Source organism: Heterodontus francisci, unplaced genomic scaffold (assembly GCF_036365525.1).
Source record: "Heterodontus francisci isolate sHetFra1 unplaced genomic scaffold, sHetFra1.hap1 HAP1_SCAFFOLD_88, whole genome shotgun sequence".
NCBI classification, from domain to species: domain Eukaryota; kingdom Metazoa; phylum Chordata; class Chondrichthyes; order Heterodontiformes; family Heterodontidae; genus Heterodontus; species Heterodontus francisci.
In genome coordinates this window covers 7187892-7210210 of record NW_027142063.1, presented here as the reverse complement: position 1 = coordinate 7210210, position 22319 = coordinate 7187892, and the positions used below count along the sequence as shown (strand labels likewise).

At 45.2% G+C, this 22319-nt stretch overlaps 1 protein-coding gene across 1 annotated transcript in view; it reads left to right on the top strand.

The window, feature by feature from the left end:
- The first annotated feature begins 9035 nt into the window (after nucleotides 1-9035).
- The window catches only part of LOC137366436 (uncharacterized), a 34214-nt gene continuing 20930 nt past the window's right edge, over nucleotides 9036-22319 (top strand). Inside the window, exons 1-6 of the mRNA XM_068028289.1 lie at nucleotides 9036-9246; nucleotides 11586-11779; nucleotides 13203-13257; nucleotides 14438-14600; nucleotides 18521-18700; nucleotides 20284-20549. Of these exons, the coding sequence (XP_067884390.1) occupies nucleotides 9036-9246; nucleotides 11586-11779; nucleotides 13203-13257; nucleotides 14438-14600; nucleotides 18521-18700; nucleotides 20284-20549 (1069 nt within the window). The remainder of the gene's footprint in view (nucleotides 9247-11585; nucleotides 11780-13202; nucleotides 13258-14437; nucleotides 14601-18520; nucleotides 18701-20283; nucleotides 20550-22319) is intronic.

The window sequence follows — 22319 nt, the reverse complement described above, 5'->3', positions numbered from 1 at the left end:
CGATGGCTGCCTCACACTGTTATTTCTCTATCCCTCAATCGCTGCATCTCTGTCTGTCTTTCACTCTGTATTTCTGGGACATCATCTGTCTCTTCTCACTCATTCTCACTTCCCCTCTCACTCCATCACTCCGTCTCTGTTTGTCTCTCTCACTCCGTCTCTGTGTCTTTCTCTCTCTCTGTCTCTGTCTCTCTCTCCCTGTCTCTCTTTTTGTTAGTCTTTCTCCGTCTTTCTCTGTCTCTCTCTGTCTCTTTCTTAGTCTCTCTCTCTGTCTTTCTCTCTGACTCTCTGTCCAGAATTCTCTTTGTTTTGCCTCTCTCACTGTCTTACTCACGCTCCCCCTGTCCCGATCTCGTTTTCCCTTTCTCGTGATCCCTCTCTTTCTGTTCTCTCTCTCTCTGCCACTATCTTTATATCTGTCCAAAATTCTCTCTCGTTCTCTGTTTCTCACCTTTTCTCTCTTCATTTTTTTTTCTTCATCTCCGCCTTTCTTGCTTTCTCTGTCTCTCCCTCTCTATCTTCCTCTCTGTCCGTCTGCATCTGTCCATGCCTCTCTAGCGTTGGGTTTTTAAACTGATCCTTTTGATACACATATCACCACAGCGCAGTTGGCTGCTGCTAATGAACTGAGATCACTGAGGGGACAATAGCCTTCAAGTTAGAGCTGGACCGTTGAGAGGTGATGTCAGGAAGCAATTCTTTACATAAAGGGTAGCGGAAAGCTATTGAGGCTGGGAGTCATTTGAACACGTCTACACTGAGATTCATGGGCACTTAATCAGGAATGAGATTAAGGGTTGCAATACAAAGGCAGCTCAATTGAGTTAGGGTACAGATGAGCCAGGGTTGAACTGAATGGTAGACCAGGTTTTAGGGTTTGAATTTCCTCCTCCTGTCCCTATGTTACTGAGAACTCTCTGCCTACTCGGTCTTGTTTTCATAACTTGCTCAGTCTGCCGTCTTGGGAGATCTGTACCTCTGACGTGGGCAGTGCAATGCCCTCAGTCACTGCCAAACACGACAACTTCATACTTTGTAAAGGCTCTCAAGGTCTCGCCTCTGACACGCAGCATTGAATAGTCAAATCTGTTGGTCACAGGGCCACGCTCATGTCAGCCAGCCTCATAATGGACAATGGATGCACAGTGGGTTGGAAGAACTTCCTTGTATCCCAGTATTATCTGCAGTATCGGCAATTCAAGAGCAAAATGCAAGCTGGAGTAGTCCAGAGGGGAGCTGCAGCCTGCTCCGCCATTCAACAAGATCGTGAGTGATCATTGGCTTCAGTTCCAATCTCCCAGACTATGGATTCCCCAAATCTCTATCAGTCTCAGCCTTGAGTATACCCACAGATTGGGCATCCAGAGCCCTCTGGGATAAAAAATTCCAAAGAATCACAGCTCTCTGAGTGAAGAAACTCCACTTCATTTCAGCCTAGAATTATCGGGGATTATCCCGAGAATCCCTCCCCCCGGCCAGTGTTCTAGATTTTCCAGCCAGGGCAAACAGTGCTTGGTAACCAGCTGGGCAAACTGGAGCAGGTTATGAAAACAAGACCGAGTAGGCAGAGAGTTCTCAGTAACATAGGGACAGGAGGAGGAAATTCAAACCCTCAAACCTGGTCTACCATTCAGTTCAAGCCTGGCTCATCTGTACCCTAACTCCATTGGTAAACAGACCCTGTCCAACACCATCGAATCTGAGAGGTTTTACTGATATCATCTTTCATACCATAATGGACCTGGTGTTGGGGAATGAGCCTGGCCAGGTTGTTGACGTTTCAGTAGGGGACAACTTTGGGAATATTGATCACAATTCCGTAAGTTTAGAATACTCATGGACAAAGACGAGAGTGGTCCTAAAGGAAGAGGGCTAAATTGGGGGAAGGCCAACTATACCAAAATTCGGTAGGAGCTGGGAAATGTAGATTTGGAGAAGCTGTTTGAAGGTAAATCCACATTTGTTATGTGGGAGGCTTTTAAAGAGAGGTTGATTAGCGTGCAGGAGAGACATGTTCCTGTGAAAAAGGAAAAAGGAAGCATACATAAGGTCTAGGCGGCTGAAGAAAGACGAAGCTTTGAAAGAATATCGGGATTGCAGGAGCAATCTGAAACGAGGAATTAAGAGTGCTAAAAGGGGTCATGAAATATCTTTAGCAAACAGGGTTAAGGAAAATCCCAAAGCCTTTAATCATATACAAGGAGCAAGAGGGTAACTAGAGAAAGGATTGGCCCACTCAAGGACAAAGGAAGAAGGTTATGCGTGGAGTCAGAGAAAATGGGTGAGATTCTAAACGAGTACATTGCATCGGTATTCACCGAGGAGAGGGACATGACGGATGTTGAGGTTAGGGACAGATGTTTGATTACTCTAGGTCAAGTCGGCATAAGGAGGGAGGAAGTGTTGGGTATTCTAAAAGGCATTAAGGTGGACAAGTCCCCAGGTCCGGATGGGATCTATCCCAGGTTACTGTGGGAAGCGAGAGAGGAAATAGTTGGGGCCTTAACAGATATCTTTGCAACATCCTTAAACACGGGCGAGGTCCCGGAGGACTGGAGAATTGCTAATGTTGTCCCCTTGTTTAAGAAGGGTAGCAGGGATAATCCAGGTAATGAAAGACCGGTGAGCCTGACGTCAGTGGTAGGGAAGCTGCTGGAGAAGATACTGAGGGATAGGATCTATTCCCATTTGGAAGAAAATGGGCATATCAGTGATAGGCAACATGGTTTTGTGCAGGGAAGGTCATATCTTACTAACTTAATAGAATTCTTTGAGGATGTCACAAAGTTGATTGATGAGGGAAGGGCTGTAGATGTCATATACATGGACTTTGATAAGGTTCCCCATGGAAGGCTGATGGAGAAGGTGAAGCCGCATGGGGTCCAAGGTGTACTAGCTGGATGGATAAAGAACTGGCTGGGCAACAGGAGACAGAGGGTAGCAGTGGAAAGGAGTTTCTCAAAATGGAGACGTGTGACCAGTGGTGTTCCACAGGGATCCGTGCTGGGACCACTGTTGTTTGTGATATACATAAATGATTTGGAGGAAAGTATAGGTGGTCTGATTAACAAGTTTGCAGACGACACTAAGATTGGTGGAGTAGCAGATAGTGAAGGGGACTGTCAGAGAATACAGCAGAATATAGATAGACTGGAGAGTTGGGCAGAGAAATGGCAGATGGAGTTCAATCAGGGCAAATGCGAGGTGATGCATTTTGGAAGATCCAATTCAAGAGTGAACTATACAGTAAATTGAAAAGTCCTGGGGAAAATTGATGGGCAGAGAGATTTGGGTGTTCAGGTCCATTGTTCCCTGAAGGTGGCAACGCAGGTCAATAGAGTGGTCAAGAAGGCATACGGCATGCTTTCCTTCATCGGACGGGGTATTGAGTACAAGAGTTGGCATGTCATGTTACAGTTGTATAGGACTTTGGTTCGGCCACATTTGGAATACTGCGTGCAGTTCTGGTCGCCACATTACCAAAAGGATGTGGATGCTTTGGAGAGGGTGCAGAGGAGTTTCACCAGGATGTTGCCTGGTATGGAGGGCGCTAGCTACGAAGAGAGGTTGAGTAGATTAGGATTATTTTCATTGGAAAGACGGAGGTTGAGGGGGGACCTGATTGAGGTGTGCAAAATCATGAGAGGTATAGACAGAGTGGATAGAAGCTTTTTCCCAGCGTGTGGGATTCAATTACTCGGGGACACGACTTCACAGTGAAAGGGGAAAAGTTTAGGGGGTATATGCGTGGAAAGCTCTTTGCACAGAGGGTGGTGGGTGCATGGAACGCATTGCCAGTGGACGTGGTAGACGCGGGCACGATAGCGTCTTTTAAGATGTATCAAGACAGATACATGAATGGGCAGGAAGTAAAGAGATACAGACCCTTCGAAAATAGGCGACAGGTTTAGATCGAGGATTTGGATCGGCGTAGGCTTGGAGGGCCGAAGGGCCTGTTCATGTGCTGTAATTTTCTTTGTTCTTTGTTCTTTATCGATACAGTTCATCCATTGTACTGCAAGGGGCTCCTGAATGGGGAGAGGGAGGAGCAAGGCGGAGAGGCTTAGGGAGGTAATTCCTTCGGGTGCCCTCAAGGGAAGATTGCCGGAGTCAGCAGGGAAGACAATGCGGGAAATTCTCTGGCAGTTTAGAAGAATGAGAGATGATATATAGAAGCAGCTCAGGTCCTGGGAGGACTGGACAGGGTGCATGTTGAGAGGATGTTTCCCCTTGTTGAGGAGTCTTCAACGAGGGGACACAGTTTAAAATGAAGGCTCTCCCATTTAAGACTGAGATGAGGAGAAATGTTTTTTCTCTCAGAGGCTTGTTAGTCTGTGGTATTCTCTTTCCCAAAGAGCAGTGGAGGCTGGATCATTGAATGTATGCAAGGCTGAGTGAGATAGTTTCTATTCAACCAGGGAGTCTAGGGCTATGGGGGGCAGACAGGAAAGTAGCAGTTGAGTTCACAATCAGATCAGCCATTGAATGGCAGAGCAGACTCGAGGGACCGAATGGCCGAATCCTGCTCCTAATCCATTTGTTCTTGTAATGTTTCATTTCACCAGACTACCGCTATCCTCCTTATAACTGTTACTAGTCCCTTCCCTGTTTATTACATTACAGATGACACAAACATTGGCAAACATTGAAGTTCTGCACTGTAAACCCAAGTCAAATTCATTCGAATATTTCAAAAAGATCAGTGGTCCTAATATGATCCTCCACTATTAAGCTCCCTCCAGTCTGAAGCAACCATTGTCCACTGTCTCAGCCAATGTCGTATCCACTCAATCACTGCCCTTTTCATCCATGGAGCACCAGTATTGCTAACTAGTCAATTCGGAGGCACCATTAAGTCCTCCCCATGAGGACACTGTTCCGAGACCTATGTGTTTGCACTCTCCCATTAAAATTCCCCAGACAGGAACAGCATTGATTGGATACAGAGTTATGCTCCTTCTACACTATCCCATCCAACACGCCCAGGGCAGGAACATCGTGGGGTGGATACAGAGTGAATCTCGCTCGCCACTGTCCGAAACTGACACAGAGAGAGACAGAAAGAGAGAAACTGAGAGGCAAAGACAGACAGGGCTACTGAGAGAGAAAGAAGGATATTTAACATCGGAAATAGGAAGAGGAGTTGGCAATTTAACCCCTCAAGCCTGTTCCAGCATTTAATGAGATCAGGGCTGACCTGTGATCTAACTAACACCATATATACCGCCTTTGCCCCTTATCTCTTAATAACTTTGGTTAACAAAATTCTATCAATCTCAGATTTAAAAAATTTAAAAATAAGCCAGCGTGAATTCCTCTTTGCAGAAGAGAGTTTCAAAATTTCAAACAAATCCAAAGATTTGGACAGGCTGGGGATGTTTTCTTTGAAACAGAGTAGGCTGAGGGGAGATTGAGTTGAGGTGTATAAAATTATGAGGGGCCTACATAGAGTGGATAGGAAGGACCTATTTCCCTTCACACAGAGGTCCACAAGCGGGGATTTCGATTTCAAAATGTCCATAACCAATATCATGAGGGTGACATGGCTGCCACAGTGGAATAGCTTGCTGGATGTTTAAAATGGAGGATATTCCCTCTGGATCTCTCCCGATGTTTCTCATTCCATATCTATCTCTTATATGCTTGTGCACACAGCAGTGAAGGATTATATCAAATTAATAGACCTTACATTCACCCTTTCAATCCACCACAACAATATCTCTCTCTCCAACCTTGTCTCTCTCTACAGCCCTCTTTCTCTGCCTGCATATCTAACCCTCGCTCCCTCTGTTTCTCTCCTAGTGTCAGAGATAGCATGAGGGAGAGATAGAGAGAGGGAGGGCAGAGAGAGGCACAGAGAACAACCCCAGCTTCTCCAATCTATCCACGTAACTTAGGTCTCTCATCCCTGGAACCTTGCTCGTGAATCGTTTCTGCATCCTCTCGAATGCCCCCACATCCTTCCTAAAGTGTGGTGTCCAGAATTGGACAATACTCCAGTAGAGGCAAAGCCAGTGTTTTACAAAGGTCCATCATATCTTCCTTGCTTTTGTATTCTACGTCTCTATTGAGAAATCTCAGGACTGACCCGTTCTGCCTTTTAACCACTTTCTCAACCTGCCCTGCCACCTTCAGTAATTGGTAAACAAATACCCCTCAAATCTGTCTGTTTCTGCACCCCCTGTTAGAATTGTATTCTTTACTTTAAATTGCCTCTCCTCCTTCTTCCTGCCTGTGGAGGTGGAAAATGTGAACATGGTTCAGAATGAAGATATTGCATCTCTCTTCACAAAAGAGGGGACGACACAGACATTGTAGTCAAGGAGGAGGAGTTTGAAATATTGGATGGGATAAACATATTGAGAAGAAATATTAACGGGTTTAACATCCTTGAAAGCTGATAAGTTACCAGGCTGTTAAGAGGTGTAAGGAAGGAAATAGCAGGGGCTCTGATCATCATTTTCCAAACCTCTCTGGTTACAATCCAAACTAGTGTCTTAGACAAGTTAAACAGAACTTCCTTGCTCTTGTAATCTATGGCCTTATTAATAAAGTCCAGGATACTGTATACTTTATGAACCACTCTCTCAACTTGTAATGCTGTTTTCATCGGCTTATGCACATATACACACGGGTCTCTCTGCTCCTGCACCCCCTTTAGAATTGAAACCTCTATTTTATATTGTCTCTCCATGTTCTTCCTACCAAAATTAATCACTTCACATTTCGGTGATCTAACTCCATATCCACGTCTTTGCCCCCTATCACTTAATACCCTTTGTTAGTAGAAATCTATCACTTTCAGATTTAAAAATTAACAAGTGTTTCAGCATCAATTCCTGATTGTGGAAGAGAGTTCCAAACTGATACCACACATGGTGTGTTAAAATGTTTCTTCATTTCACTACTGAATTGTTGTTAGACTATGTTTAGATTTTTAGACTATGTCCACAAGTTCTAGACTCTGCAGCCAGTGGGAATAGCTTCACTCTGTCTACCTAATCAGTTTCCCTTCATATTCTGCAAACATTTTTTCAAATCAAGCCTTAACCTTCTAAATTCCAGGGATACAGAGTAAAGCTCCATCTACACTGTCCAATTAAACGCTCCCAAGCCAAGCACAATGTGTGGTTAGACACAGAGTAAATTTCCCTCTGCACTGTCCCATCACATACTCCCAGGGCAGGGGCAGCATCGGGTTAGATGCAGAATTAGGACAGGGCCCATTGTGTTATAAACAGATAAATGGTCTTGTGCAGTACAAACTGAGACCGGGTGAAACGCAGCAGAAGCAGAGACCACTCGCATGGCAGGAACATCATGGAGTGGATACAGAGAGAATCTCACTCGACGCTGTCAGAAACAGACAGAGATAGAGACAGAAAGAGAGAAACAGTGAGATCAGACAGAGTGACTGAGAGCGAAAGAAGGATATTTAACATCGGACATAGGAAGAGGAGGAGGTAATTTAACCCCTCAACCCTCTTCCAGCATTCAATAAGGTCAGGGCTGATCGATGATCTACTTCAACGCCAGGAGCATCTGGAATAAGGTGGGTGAGCTTGCAGCATGGGTTGGTACCTGGGATCTCGATGTAGTGGCCATTTCGGAGACATGGGTAGAGCAGGGGCAGGAATGGATGTTGCAGGTTCCGGGATTTAGATGTTTCAGGAAGAACAGAGAAGATGGTAAAAGAGGAAGGGGTGTGGCATTGTTAATCAAGGAGAGTATTACAGCGGCAGAAAGGGCGTTTGAGGATTGTCTACTGAGGTAGTATGGGCCGAGGTTAGAATCAGGAGAGGAGAGGTCACCCTGCTGGGAGTCTTCTATAGACCTCCGAATAGTTCCAGAGATGTAGAGGAAAGGATAGCGAAGATGATTCTCGACAGGGGCGAGAGTAACAGGGTAGTTGTTATGGGGGACTTTAACTTTCTAAATATTGACTGGAAATACTATAGTTCGAGTACTTTAGATGGGTCAGTTTTTCTCCAGTGTGTGCAGGAGGGTTTTCTGACACAGTATGTAGACAGGCCAACCAGGGGCGATGCCACATTGGATTTGGTACTGGGTAATGAACCCGGCCAGGTGTTAGATTTAGATGTAGGTGAGCACTTTGGTGATAGTGATCACAATTCGGTTAGCTTTACCTTAGCGATGGGCAGGGACAGGTATATACCGCAGGGCAAGAATTATAGCTGGGGGAAAGGAAATTATGATGCGATTAGGCAAGATTTATGATGCGTAGGATGGGGAAGGAAACTGCAGGGGATGGGCACAATCGAAATGTGGAGCTTATTCAAGGAGCAGCAACTGCGTGTTCTTGATAAGTACGTACCTGTCAGGCAGGGAGGAGGTTGTCGAGCGAGGGAGCTTTGGTTGACTAAAGAAGTTGAAGTGCTTGTCAAAAGGAAGAAGAAGGCTTTTGTTAGGATGAGACGTGAAGGCTCAGTTAGGGCGCTTGAGAGTTACACGCTAGCCAGGAAGGATCTAAAGGGAGAGCTTCGAAGAGCGAGGAGAGGACACGAGAAGTCATTGGCGGATAGGATCAAGGAAAACCCTAAGGCTTTCTATACGTATATCAGGAATAAAAGAATGACAAGAGTTAGATTAGGGCCAATCAAGGATAGTAGTGGGAAGTTGTGTGTGGAATCAGAGGAGATAGGGGAAGCGTTAAATGAATATTTTTCGTCACTATTTACAGTAGAGAACGAAAATGTTGTCGAGGAGAATACTGAGATTCAGACTACTAGGCTAGATGGGATTGAGGTTCACAAGGAGGAGGTGTGAGCAATTTTGGAAACTGTGAAAATAGATAAGTCCCCTGGGCCAGATGGGATTTATCCTAGGATTCTCTGGGAAGCCAGGGAGGAGATTGCAGAGCCTTTGTCCTTGATCTTTATGTCTTCATTGTCGACAGAAATAGTGCCGGAAGACTGGAGGATAGGATAGCAAATATTGTCCCCTTGTTCAAGAAGGGGAGCAGAGACAGCCCTGGGAATTAGAGACCTGTGAGCCTTACTTCGGTTGTGGGTAAAATGTTGGAAAAGGTTATAAGAGGCAGGATTTATAGTGATCATGAAAATAATAAGTTCATTAGCGATAGTCAGCACGGTTTTGTGAAGGGTAGGTCGTGCCTCACAAACCTTATTGAGTTTTTCGAGAAGGTGACCAAACAGGTGGATGAGGGTAAAGCAGTGGATGTCGTGTATATGGATTACAGTAAAGCGTTTGATAAGGTTCCCCACGGTAGGCTATTGCAGAAAATATGGAAGTATGGGGTTGAAGGTGATTTAGAGCTTTGGATCAGAAATTGGCTAGCTGAAAGAAGACAGAGGGTAGTGGTTGATGGCAGATGTTCATCCTGGAGTTTAGGTACTAGTGGTGTACCGCAAGGATCTGTTTTGGGGCCACTGCTGTTTGTCGTTTTTATAAATGACCTGGAAGAGGGTGTAGAAGGGTGGGTTAGTAAATTTGCGGATGACAGTAAGGTCGGTGGAGTTGTGGATAGTGCCGAAGGATGTTGTAGGGTACAGAGGGACATAGATAGGCTGCAGAGCTGGGCTGAGAGATGGCAAATGGAGTTTAATGCGGAACAGTGTGAGGTGATTCACTTTGGAAGGAGTAACAGGAATGCAGAGTACTGGGCTAATGGGAAGATTCTTGGTAGTGCAGATGAACAGAGAGATCTTGGTGTCCAGGTACATAAATCGCTGAAAGTTGCTACCCAGGTTAATAGGGCTGTTAAGGAGGCATGTGGTGTGTTAGCTTTTATTAGTCGGGGGATCGAGTTTCGGAGCCCCGAGGTCATGCTGCAGCTGTACAAAACTCTGGTGAGACCGCACCTGGAGTATTGCGCGCAGTTCTGGTCACCGCTTAATAGGAAGGATGTGGAAGCTTTGGAAAGGGTGCAGAGGATATTTACTAGGATGTTGCCTGGTATGGAGGGAAGGTCTTACGAGGAAAGGCTGAGGGACTTGAGGTTGTTTTCGTTGAGAGAAGGAGGAGGAGAGGTGACTTAATAGAGACATATAAGATAATCAGAGGGTTAGATAGGGTGGATAGTGAGAGTCTTTTTCCTCGGATGGTGATGGCAAACACGAGGGGACATAGCTTTAAGTTGAGGGGTGATAGATATAGGACAGATGTTAGAGGTCGTTTCTTTACTCAGAGAGTAGTAGGGGCGTGGAACGCCCTGCCTGCAACAGTAGTAGACTCACCAACTTTAAGGGCATTTAAATGGTCATTGGATAGACATATGGATGAAAATGGAATACTGTAGGTCAGATGGTTTCACAGGTCGGCGCAACATCGAGGGCCGAAGGGCCTGTACTGCGCTGTAATGTTCTAATTCTAATTCTAACTGGCACCATGTGGCCTGACTTTTCCCCTTATCTCTTAATACCTTGTGTTAACAAAAATTTATCAATCCCAGATTTAAAAATTAACAATTAAGCCAGCATGAATTCCTGTTTGCAGAAGAGAGTTCCAAAATTGCAAAGAAATCCAAAGGAATGATTGGAAAGGCTGGAGTTGTTTTCTTTGAAACAAATGAGGCTGATGGGAAATTGAGTTGAGGTGTATAAAATTGAGGGGCCTCGATAGAGTGGATAGGAAGGAACTATTTCCCTTCACACAGAGGTTGATAAGCGGGGACATAGATTTCAAAATGTCCACAACTAATATCATGAGGGCGTGATGGCCCCCACAGTAGTAGAGCTTTAGGGATGTTTAAAATGGAGGATGTTCCCTCTGGATCTCTCGCGATATTTATCTCTCCATACCTATACGTTTGTTCTCACAGCAGTGAAGGATTACATCAAATTCATATATCTTACATCCTTCATTTCAATCCACCCGAACAATCTCTCTCTCTCCAACCTTGCCCTTCTCTGCAGCATTCTCTCTTTCTGCATATCTAACCCTCTCTCCCTCTGTCTCTCTCCTCGTGTCAGAGATAGCAGAAGGGAGAGACAGAGAGAGGAAGACAGAGAGAGAATGTTTTAGGAACTGTACTCTGTTTCCAAGCTGTGCTGCACCTGCTCTCATAGTGTTTGATGGGCTACATTAATCGGCCGTGTACAGTCCTGTATCAGGCTGTGAAGAGCAGAGCATGTTCAGTACACAACGGGTCACTTCTGTCTGCTACTGGGAAGAGAGACTGACCTTAACATCAAGGCAGCGTTTGACCGAGTGTGGCTTCGAGGAGCCCAAATAAAATTGAAGTCAGTGGGAATCTGCTGTTTGGACTCATAGCGAGCACAAAGGAAGATGGTTGTGGCTGTTGGAGGTCAATCATCTCAGTCTCAGGAGATCACTGCAGGAGTTCCTCGGGGTAGTGTCCGAGGCCCAACCATCTTCAGCTGCTTCCTCAATGACTTGCCCTCCATCGTAAAGTCAGAAATGGGGATGTTCACTGATGATTGCACAGTGTTCAGTTCCATTCGCACCTCCTCAGATAATGAAATCCCAGCAGAAATTGCTGGAATACTGAGCAGGTCAGGCAGCATCTGTGGAGAGAGAAACAGAGTTAGTGATTCAGTTCGATGTTTTCCAAATTCAATTGTTGCACGCTCGATGGTTTCCAGATTTCCAGCATCCGCAGTATTTGCCTCAGATAATGAAGCAATCCATAGCCACATGCACCAACTGGGACGTATATCACTGTTCCTTCACCGTCACTGGGTTGAAAGACCGAAATTCTTCCACTAACAGTGTTGTGGGAGCACCTTCACCATACCGACTGCAGTGGTTCAAGATTAAAGCCCATTACTTTCTCATGGTAACCAGGGAAATGAAGTAATAGCGGCCTTGCCAGTGTCACCCATTTCCTGAGAAGAAATAGGCAGGAAATAAAATAGGAATCAAATCAATGAGTTTATAGTTGACGTGTTGAAACCAGACGAGGCCTGTGATCAACGTGGGATCACATAATCTGCTAAGATACTTTCCTCACAGTTTGATTTACCAGTCCATAGTGTTTGCTGTTCTGCTGTTACCTTTATCAAAGAAAAATACAATAATGATTAATCTCTGGGTCAAAAACTACTGAATGTCAATTGTGCAGATGGGAATCGGACCTTTGTTATCACAGTATCAGAAAATTACACAGCCCACCGTGAAGTCATTCGGCCCGTCATGTCTGTAGTGGCTCTTTGAAAGTGCTATCCAATTAGACCCTATCTCCGACTCTTTCTCCATCGTCCTGCAAACCTCACTCAACCATTACCCCCCCCCACCCCCCACCCCCACACCCCACCCCCACTCACCTTTGTGTCCACCTGCATTTATCCAACTCCATTTTAAATGTTATTATTAAGTCTGCTTCCAGCAGCTCTTCAGGCCATGAATTCCAGATTCTTGCAGCTGGCTTCCTTTCGCCCTCGGTCCTCTTGCTATTCACCATAAAATACCTCCTTTGATTATTGACCCTTGTTCCAGTGGAACTGGATTCTCCTTATTTATTTAGAGATACAGCACTGAAACAGGCCCTTCGGCCCACCGAGTCTGTGCCGACCAACAACCCTGCAGTAATCCCATATTCCCTCCCTACACTAGGGACAATTTACAACAGCCAATTTACCTATCACCTGCAAGTCCTTGTATGTGGGAGGAAACCGGAGCACCCGGCGAAAACCCACGCAGACACAGGAAGAACTTGCAAACTCCGCACAGGCAGTACCCAGAATCTGTCAAAATCAGACAAAATGTTTAATCCTCCTAATTACCATTTCTTTTCTAAGGGGAACACTCACAGATTCTCCAGTTACTCCATATAACTCAAGTTCCTCATATTGACATGCAAACATATAAACATACGTATTAGGAGCAAGAGGAGGCTATTCAGACCCTCACACTTGCACCGCCATTCAGTAAGATCAAAGCTGATTTGACTGTAACCTGGATTCGACATTCTCGCCTACTTCCAATAACCTTCCACCCCATTTCATATCAAAAATCTATCTACCACTGCTGTAAAAATATTCAAGGACTCTGCCTTTTGACGAAGAGTACCAAAAACTAACGAGTCTTTGAGAAAAAATCTTCTAATCTCTGTCTTAAATGGGTGGTCCACTGTTTTGAACAGTGACCCCTTGTTCGAACTTTTCCCACAAGAGGCAACGTCCTTTCCACATCCATCCTGTCAAGACCCCTCAGGATCTTATATGTTTCACTCAGTCGCCTCTTACTCTTGTAAACTCCAGTCGTTGCACGCCTCGCCTCCCAGCCGTTCCTCAAAGGAGAACCCGCCCATTCCAGGTATTAGTCCAGTAAACGTTCTTTGAACTGCCTCCAAAGCATTTACATCCTTCCTTAAATAAGTAGACGGACACTGTACACAGTACCCCAGTTGTTGTCTGCCCAATACCCTGTACAACTGAAGCATTAACTTCCTACTTTTGTATTCAATTCCCCTTGCAATAAACAGTAATATTCTATTAGCTTTCATAATTGCTTGCCATACCTGCATAATTACCTTTTGTTATTCATGAACTAGTTCCCTCTGAAATCCAGAGCTCTGCATTCTATCACCATTTAGATCATATGCTTCCTTTTTATTCTTTCTGCTGAAATGTACAATTTCAGATTTGCCCCATTATATTCCATTTGCCAGATATTTGCCCATTCAATAACCTGTCTATATCCCACTGCAGCCACCTTATGCCCTCTTCACAGCTTACTTTCCGAGCTATCTTTGTGTCATCAGCAAATTTATCAACGTTTGGTCCCTTTAACCATGTCATTCACATAAATGTAACATTCTTGTAAAAATCTTCTGCACTTGCTTCAATCATTTGATGTGGTTCCTGAAGTGTGGTGCCCATTATTGATTAAAATAATCCACCTGAGGCCAAACCAGTGAAGTTTGCACATAAAATCCTTGCTTCCGTACACTGTCCCTCTATTGATAAAGACAATTATCCAATCTGCCTTTTGAACTGGCTTATCAACTTGTCCTGCGACCGTCAAAGGTCTGTGATCAAACAGCTGCTCTGTCCCGATACCTTCTTTAAAATGGTACCTTTTAGTTTCTATTTCCTATCCTCATTCTTCCTGCCAAATATATCCCTCACACTTCACCAATTAAAATTTCATCTGCAACGTACCTGCTCATGACATTATCTCTTTATGTCCCCCTGAAGATTCCTGCTATTCTTCCACTGTTACATTTCGAGTTCTGTGTCATCTGCAGATGTTGAAATTAAGCCCTTTATAGTTTGACAGTCAGTGCATAACGATTGATGAATCCCCCACTATTAACATCCTGGGGGTTACCATTGACCAGAAACTGAACTGGAACAGGCATCTAAATACTGTTGCTCCAAGCGCAGGTCAGAGGCGAGTAATTCACCTCCTGACTCCCCAAAACCTGTCCACTATCAAAAGGCACATTTCAGGAGTATGAGGGAATACTCTACGCTTGCCTGAATGGGTGTAGCTCCAAAAACACTCAAGAAGCTCGACACCGTCCAGGACAAAGCAGCCCATTTGATTGGCACCCCATCGACAAACGTTCACTCCCTCAACCACCGACGCACAGTGGCAGAAGTGTTTGCCATCTGCAGGACACATTGCAGCAACTCACCAAAGCTCATTCGATAGTACCCTTCAAACGGGCGAACCCCGCCACCTAGAAGGACAAGGGCAGAAGATGCATGGGACCACCACCACCTGCAAATTTCCCTTCAAGTTACACAGCGTCCTGACTTGGAACTATATACATCACCATTCCTTCGCTGTTGCAGAGTCAAAATCCTGGAACTCCTTCCCTTACAGCACTGTGGCTGTGTCTACTTCACATGGACTGCAGCAGTTCAAGAAGGCAGCTCACCACCACCTTCTCGACAACAATTAGGGATGGGCAACAAATGCTGTTCAGCCACTGCTGCCTGCATCCCATGAACTAATAACAGAAAACTGTACTTAAAAAAGAGCAGTGGTCCCACTACTGAAGCCTGGGGAACAGGACTTTATACTTCCAATTTGAAGAACAACTGCTTGCCACTTCTCTTTGCACTCTCTTCCTTCGCAAACATGATATTCAAACTGTCACTGACCATTCAATCCATGGGTTTCAGTTTTCCAGACACGTTTAGTAAATGTCACTTGATCAAACTCCGATAGAAAGTCTATTTGCATGACATCAACGACACGTCCATCCACAACCCTGCCTGTTAGTTCATCAAAAAATAACTAAAAGAATCTTTTCAACATGTGGTTAGCACCGCAGCCTCACAGCTCCAGTGACCCGGGTTCAGTTCTGGGTACTGTCTGCGTGAAGTTTGCAAGTTCTCCCTTTGTCTGCGTGGGGTTCCTCCGGGAGAACATAGAACATCGAACAGTACAGCACAGGACAGGCCCTTCGGCCCACGATGTTGAACCGAACCATTAACCTGCTCTAAGATCAAACTAACGACCTACCCTTCATTCTACTATCATCCATGTACCTATCCAAGAGTCGCTTAAATGCCCCTAATGTATCTGCTTCGACTACCACCGCTGGCAGCGCAATCCACGCACCCACCACTCTCTGTGTAAAGAACCTCCCTCTGACATCTCCCCGAAACCTTCCTCCAATCACCTTAAAATTATGCCCCCTGATGGTAGCTCTTTCCACCCTCGGAAAAAGTCTCTGTCTATCCACTCTATCTGTGCCTCTCAACATCTTGTACCCTTCTCTCATGTTACCTCTCATCCTTCTTCCCTAGAATGAGAAAAGCCCTAGCTCCCTCAATCTTCCTTCGTCGGACATGCCCTCCAGTCCAGGCAGCATCCTGGTAAATCTCCTCTGTACCCTCTCTAAAGCTTCGACATCCTTCCTATAATGAGGCGACCAGAACTGAACACAATATTCCAAGTGTGGTCGAAACAGGGCCTTATAGAGCTGCAGCATAACCTCGCGGCTCTTAAACTCAATCCCCCTGTTAATGAAAGCCAACACACCATACGCCTTCTTAACAACCCTATCAACTTGGGTGGCAACTTTGAGCGATCTATGGACATGGACCCCAAAATCCCTCTGTTCCTCCACACCACCAAGAATCTGTATTCCGCATTTAAATTCGACCTTCCAAAATGAATCACTGCACACTTTTCAGGTTGAACTCCATCTGCCACTTCTCAGCCGAGCTCCGCATCCTGTCAATGTCCCGTTGCAACCTACAACAGCCTTCCACACTATCCACAACTCCAGCAACCTTCGTGTCATCGGCAAACTTGCTAACCCAGCCTTCCACTTCCTCATCCAAGTCATTTATAAAAATCACAAAGAGCAGAGGTCCCAGAACAGATCCTTGTGGAACACCACCGGTCACCGAGCTCCGTGCTGAATACTTTCCATCTACTAGCACCCTCTGACTTCTATGGGTCAGCCATTTTTTTATCCAGACATCCAACTTTCCCTGAATCCCATGCCTCCTTACTTTCTGAATGAGCCTACCATGGGGAACCTTATCAAACGCCTTGCTAAAATTCATATACACTACATGCACCGCTCTTCCGGGTGCTCCGGTTTCCTCTCACAAGCCAAAAGGCTTGCAGTCTGGCAGGTTAATTGGCCATGATAAATTGCCCCTAGTGCAGGTAGGTGGCAGGGGAATATAGGGACAGGTGAGGATGTGGTAGGAATATGGGATTAGTGCAGGATTATTATAAATTTTTTGACGGGTAGGGAGTGCCTCACAAACCTTATTGAATATTTCGAGAAGGTGACCAAACAGGTGGATGTGGTGCACATGGATTTCAGAAAGGCGTTTGATAAGATTCCCCGTGGTAGGCTATTGCAGAAAATACGGAAGTATGGGGTTGAAGGTGATTTAGAGCTTTGGATCAGAAATTGGCTAGCTGAAAGAAGAGGGTGGTGGTTGATGGCAAATGTTCATCCTGGAGTTTAGTTAATAGTGGTGTACCGCAAGGATCTGTTTTGGGACCACTGCTGTTTGTCATTTTTATAAATGACCTGGAAGAGGGTGTGGAAGGGTGGGTTAGTAAATTTGCGGATGACACGAAGGTCGGTGGAGTTGTTGATAGTGCCGAAGGATGCTGTAGGGTACAGAGGGACATAGATAGGCTGCAGAGCTGGGCTGAGAGATGGCAAATGGAGTTTAATGCGGAAAAGTGCGAGGTGATTCACTTTGGAAGGAGTAACAGGAATGTAGAGTACTGGGCTAATGGGAAGATTCTTGGTAGTGGAGATGAACAGAGAGATCTTGGTGTCCAGGTGCATAAATCCCTGAAGGTTGCTACCCACGTTAATAGGGCTGTTAAGAAGGCATATGGTGTGTTAGCTTTTATTAGCAGGGGGATCGAGTTTCGGAGCCACGAGGTCATGCTGCAGCTGTACAAACTCTGGTGAGACCGCACCTGGAGTATTGCGTGCAGTTCTGGTCACCACATTTTAGGAAGGATGTGGAAGCTATGGAAAGGGTGCAGAGGAGGTTTACTAGGATGTTGCCTGGTATGGAGGGAAGGTCTTACGAGGAAAAGCTGAGGGACTTGAGGTTGCTTTCATTGGAGAGAAGGAGGAGGAGAGGTGACTTAATAGAGACATATAATATAATCAGAGGGTTAGGTAGGGTGGATAGTGAGAGTCTTTTTCCTCGGATGGTGATGGCAAACACGAGGGGACATAGCTTTAAGTTGAGGGGTGATAGATATAGGACAGATGTGAGAGGTAGTTTCTTTACTCAGAGAGTAATAGGGGCGTGGTACGCCCTGCCTGCAACAGTAGTAGACTCGCCAACTTTAAGGGCATTTAAGTGGTCATTGGATAGACATATGGATGAAAATGGAATAGTGTAGGACAGATGGTTTCACAGGTCGGCGCAACATCGAGGGCCGAAGGGCCTGTACTGCGCTGTAATGTTCTAATTCTAATTCTAATAAATGGGTGGTTAATGGTCGGCACAGATTTGGTGGGCCGAAGGGCCTATTTCAGTGTTGCATATCTAAATCTAAAATCTAAAACAAATCTAAAAAATCACAGAATCATAGAACAGCTCCAAATGAGTCATGGAGTCGTGCAGCACAGAAACAGGCCATTCGGCCCACCGCATCCATGCCGACCAGAATGCCTATCAAAACTAATCCCACCTGCCTGCATTAATTCCATATCCCTCTATGCCTTGTTCATTCAAGTACCTGTCCAGATGCCTCTGAACTTTTGCCACTGTTCCTGCCTCCGCCACTTCCTCTGGCAGCTCATTCCAGATACCCACTACTCTTTGTTTGAAAAATGTAACTGTTTGATAGCCTTTAAACTCCTCCCTCTCACCTTCAATCTGTGACCTCTAGTTTTAGTCACCCCTACCATGGAAAACAGACTCTGGCTATCCACCCTATCTATGCCTCTCATAATTTTATATACCTCTATCATGTCCCCTCTCAGCCTCCTTCGCTACAGGGAAAAGAGACCCAGCCTATCCAATCTATCATTTTAACTCAAGCCCACCAAACCAGGCAACATCATTGTGAATCTTTTTTGCATCCTCTCTAGTTTAAGCATATCTTTCCTTTGGTGCAGCGATCAGAACTGCACACAGTACGCCAAGTGTGGCCTAACCAACGTTATGTACAACTGTATAAACCGTCCCAAGCCTTGTACTCAATGCCTCGGTGATGAAGGCAAGCATGACATACGCTATCTACATCATTCTGTCTACCTGTGTTGCCACTTTCAGGAACTATGTACTTGCACCCCAAGGTCTCTCTGCTCAACAACGCTCCCAGGGCCCTGCCATTCACTGTACATGTCCTGCCCTGGTTTCACTTTCCAAAATGCATCACTTCACACTTGACTGCATTAAATTCCATTTGCCAATCCCATGTCCACTTTACTAGTTGATCTATATCCTGTGGTAACCTCCTTAACTGTCCACTATACCACCAATTTTGGTGTGATCTGCAAACTTACTGATCGTGCCCCCTACATTTTCATCCAAGTCATTATTATATATGACAAACAACAGAGGGCCCAGCACCGATCCCTGTGCCAGTCATTTGGACTCTCTTGTCCTTGCTGGCTCTTTGCTAGGACCACTCACCTAGTCCCAATCCCCTGGCTTTTCTCTGTAGCCCTATTCTTTTTCTGCATAATTGTCCAATTCTCTTTTGAAAGCCACGATTGAATCTGCCTCCACGACTATCTCAGACAGTTTATTCTAGATTCTAACCACTCGCGATGCAAAGGTTTGCCCTTATGGTGCTGTTATTTCGTTTGTCAATCACCTTAAAACGGTGCCCTCGCCTACTCGATCCTTCCACGAAAGGGAACAGTCTTTCACTATCTGCACTGCCCAGACAACTCTTGATTTTGAACACCTGTTTAATATCATCTCTCAGCTTTCCCTTCTCGAAGGAGAGCACGCCTAACTTCTCCAATCAATCCACATAACTGAATTCCCTCTTTCCTGGACCTATTCTATTGAATCCTCTCTGCACCCGCTCTAATGCCTTCATTTGCTTCCGAAGTTGCGTTGCCCAGAACTGGACACAATACTTTACTTAAGAGGCAACCAGTTTCTCATGCAGATTTGTCTTAACTTCATTTCTTTTGTAATTTATGACCCAGCTTATAAAGCTAAGGATCCTGCATGCTTCATTCAACGTTTTCTTAACTTGCCCTTTCAACTTGAATGATTTGTGCACATATACCCCCAGGTCCCTCTTCTCCTGCAGGCCAATTACAATTGTACCCGTTATTTTATATTACCTGTTCTCGTTCTTCCTACCAAAATGAATCACTTCACAATTCTCTGCATTAAGCATCATCTACCAAGTGTTCACCCATTCCACCAGGCTGTCTCTGACCTCTTAACCTTTATAAATATTCTCCTCGCAGTTCACAATACTACCAAGTTTTCCAAGTTTGAAATAATTCCCGAGACACCCAAATCTAGATCATTAATATATATCTGGAAAAGAAGGCGTGCTACCACTGTCTGCTGGAGATCTCCACTGTATACTTCACAACAGTCAACACTGCTTTCTGTTTCCTATCACTCATCAAATTTCATGTTCAGTCCACTACTGTAATTTTTACAACTGGCCAGACTGAGTAAATGGTCTACTTTATTGTTGCACAAAAAGTGTTGGATTGAAAGGGGTTAACTGAACCTGTTTGTTCAGTTTGTAATTAATATCAGTCTCAATGGACCCTAATTTTGCCACTGGAGGGTTTCCCTCTTCTATTAATAAGGGACTCTTTACAATGTGTTGTACCATCGTGTCAGCAGAGGCATCACGCCTGGCACTAACAGGGATAAGCGGCTCAGGAGAGAGGTAAAGGATACATCGGAAACTGAGAGTAAAAGATTGGAGTGTTAGAAAAATGGGTCAGAATTTGAAAACAATAGATTGGAATGTTACCGCAATGGGTCAGAATTTGAGAATAATGGATTGGAATGTTACAACAATGGTCAGGAGTTTCTCCTCGGCCTTTGACATTCTTTCTGCATTTTATGATTGGTTATCATTGGATCGTCGAATCTATTTCGCCCTTTTAACAATGCAAACGATTTATTATCCGATCCTTGCTATTGTTGGTGTCCCTGGTAAGTGCCTCTCACAAGTTATTGATTCTGTAAATTAAGCATAACTGCAGTACTGTTCTTGTCATTTGCTCTGTCCTGCTTGTTGCTATAATTGTTCCTGGTAATTCCCTGTATCCAGCTATTAGATCTTTATATTTGTTTTCACTGTATTGCTTTTCTTGGACCTTACATTTTGGGAACACTAAATCCATCGTCATTGATTTCCATCACAAATTCTGTTCCCAATCCACCCACTCCCTCTCACGTCCTGGCCAGTGTCTGAGAATGAACCAGACAGTTAACAACCTCGCTGACGTTTGAACCTAAGCGAAGTTCGAAACTCATAGCCTCCCCATCAGCAAACCTGCCTACTCCCACATCCATAATATTGCCCGTCTCCACCTCTCTCTCAGCTCATCTGCTGCATAAACCGTCATACTTGCCTTTGTCAAATCCAGTCAAATATTCCACTGTTTTCCTGGCCACCATCACAATTACAAGCCGCCTTAAACGTCAGCTCATCCAGAACAATGCTGCCTGACTCACACCAAGTACAGTTCACCCATCACCCCTGTGCTCATTAACCTATCTTTGCTCCAGGTCTGGCAGTGTGACAATTTAAATTTGAAAAAAAAATTCTTGGGTGAATATCTCTCAATGGCCTCCACCCTCCAATTAGCCCAATTCCCCTGTACATTTCCCATACTCCAGGCATTTACTGTATTTTGATTATTTATCAATTCCATTTTTAAAGTGAATTTCTTTCTCTATGGATCTCTCTGCCATGAATTTGACCTCAATCGAGTCACTTGTTGCAGTTCCTGTGGAATCCACACCAGTGCTCACTTCTGGTGTGGCCTGCACGCTACCCATGATGGAGAGGGTGCTAGTCCCTGAGTAACCTGCATGGACCGGTAGCGTGAACATGGTCTGAACTTGGCATCAATCAGGCATTCCAGAAGCTTTCAAACTTGGTCTGTATGTGTACACTGACCACCTGTGTCAGTCACTCTCAGCTGAACATACTATAGTTACTGTGCATCTCTGTCTGCAACATGACAAACAAATGGAGCAGAGGTTGGAGCGAGGGGAGACTCTGCAAAGAGGGAGGAGGAGGGGGCTCTGACCCAGCCAGCCGGGTTTCCCAAGAGCACTTTTCCTCCCTATACGTAACCCAGGAGCAGTGTGTGAGGCGTCTCTGGTTCAATAAGGAGGTGGTTACTGAGCTTTGTCACCTGCTACATCACGACATGGAGCCTCACACCAGGGTGAAGACAGAGCTGCCAGTGGCCGTTACGTTCACAGTTTCATTGAACTTCTGTGTATCTGGATCTTTCCAGGGAGGAGCAGACTACGTATTCAACATCTTCCAATATGTAATCCCTCGATGTAGCCGGGAGGTGATGGAGGTCCCCTATATGGTTTTTTCCCTCAGCTGGGAGAGGCAGGATGAGCAGACCTGTGGGTTTAACAGGATAGCAGGATTCCCGCTGGTGTAGGTGGGGCCTCCATGTCAACGGGGAGAGGTACAGTAACTGAAAGAACTCTCACTCCATTAATGTACAGTTGGTGTGTCACCATGCCCAGTGCATCTTGTTGGTGAATGTCCACTATCCTGGCAGCAGCCACGGTCCCTTCATTCTGAAACAGACAGCGTCTTCGGCTCTCTGTATAAAAAGAGGAATTGGCTCCTCGGAGACATAGTTCATTTCCCACCCACCCACCAACCATTACCCCTACCCAATCACCCAAAATTCCAATGACAAGTATATAGCTAGAGCAATGTAGTCA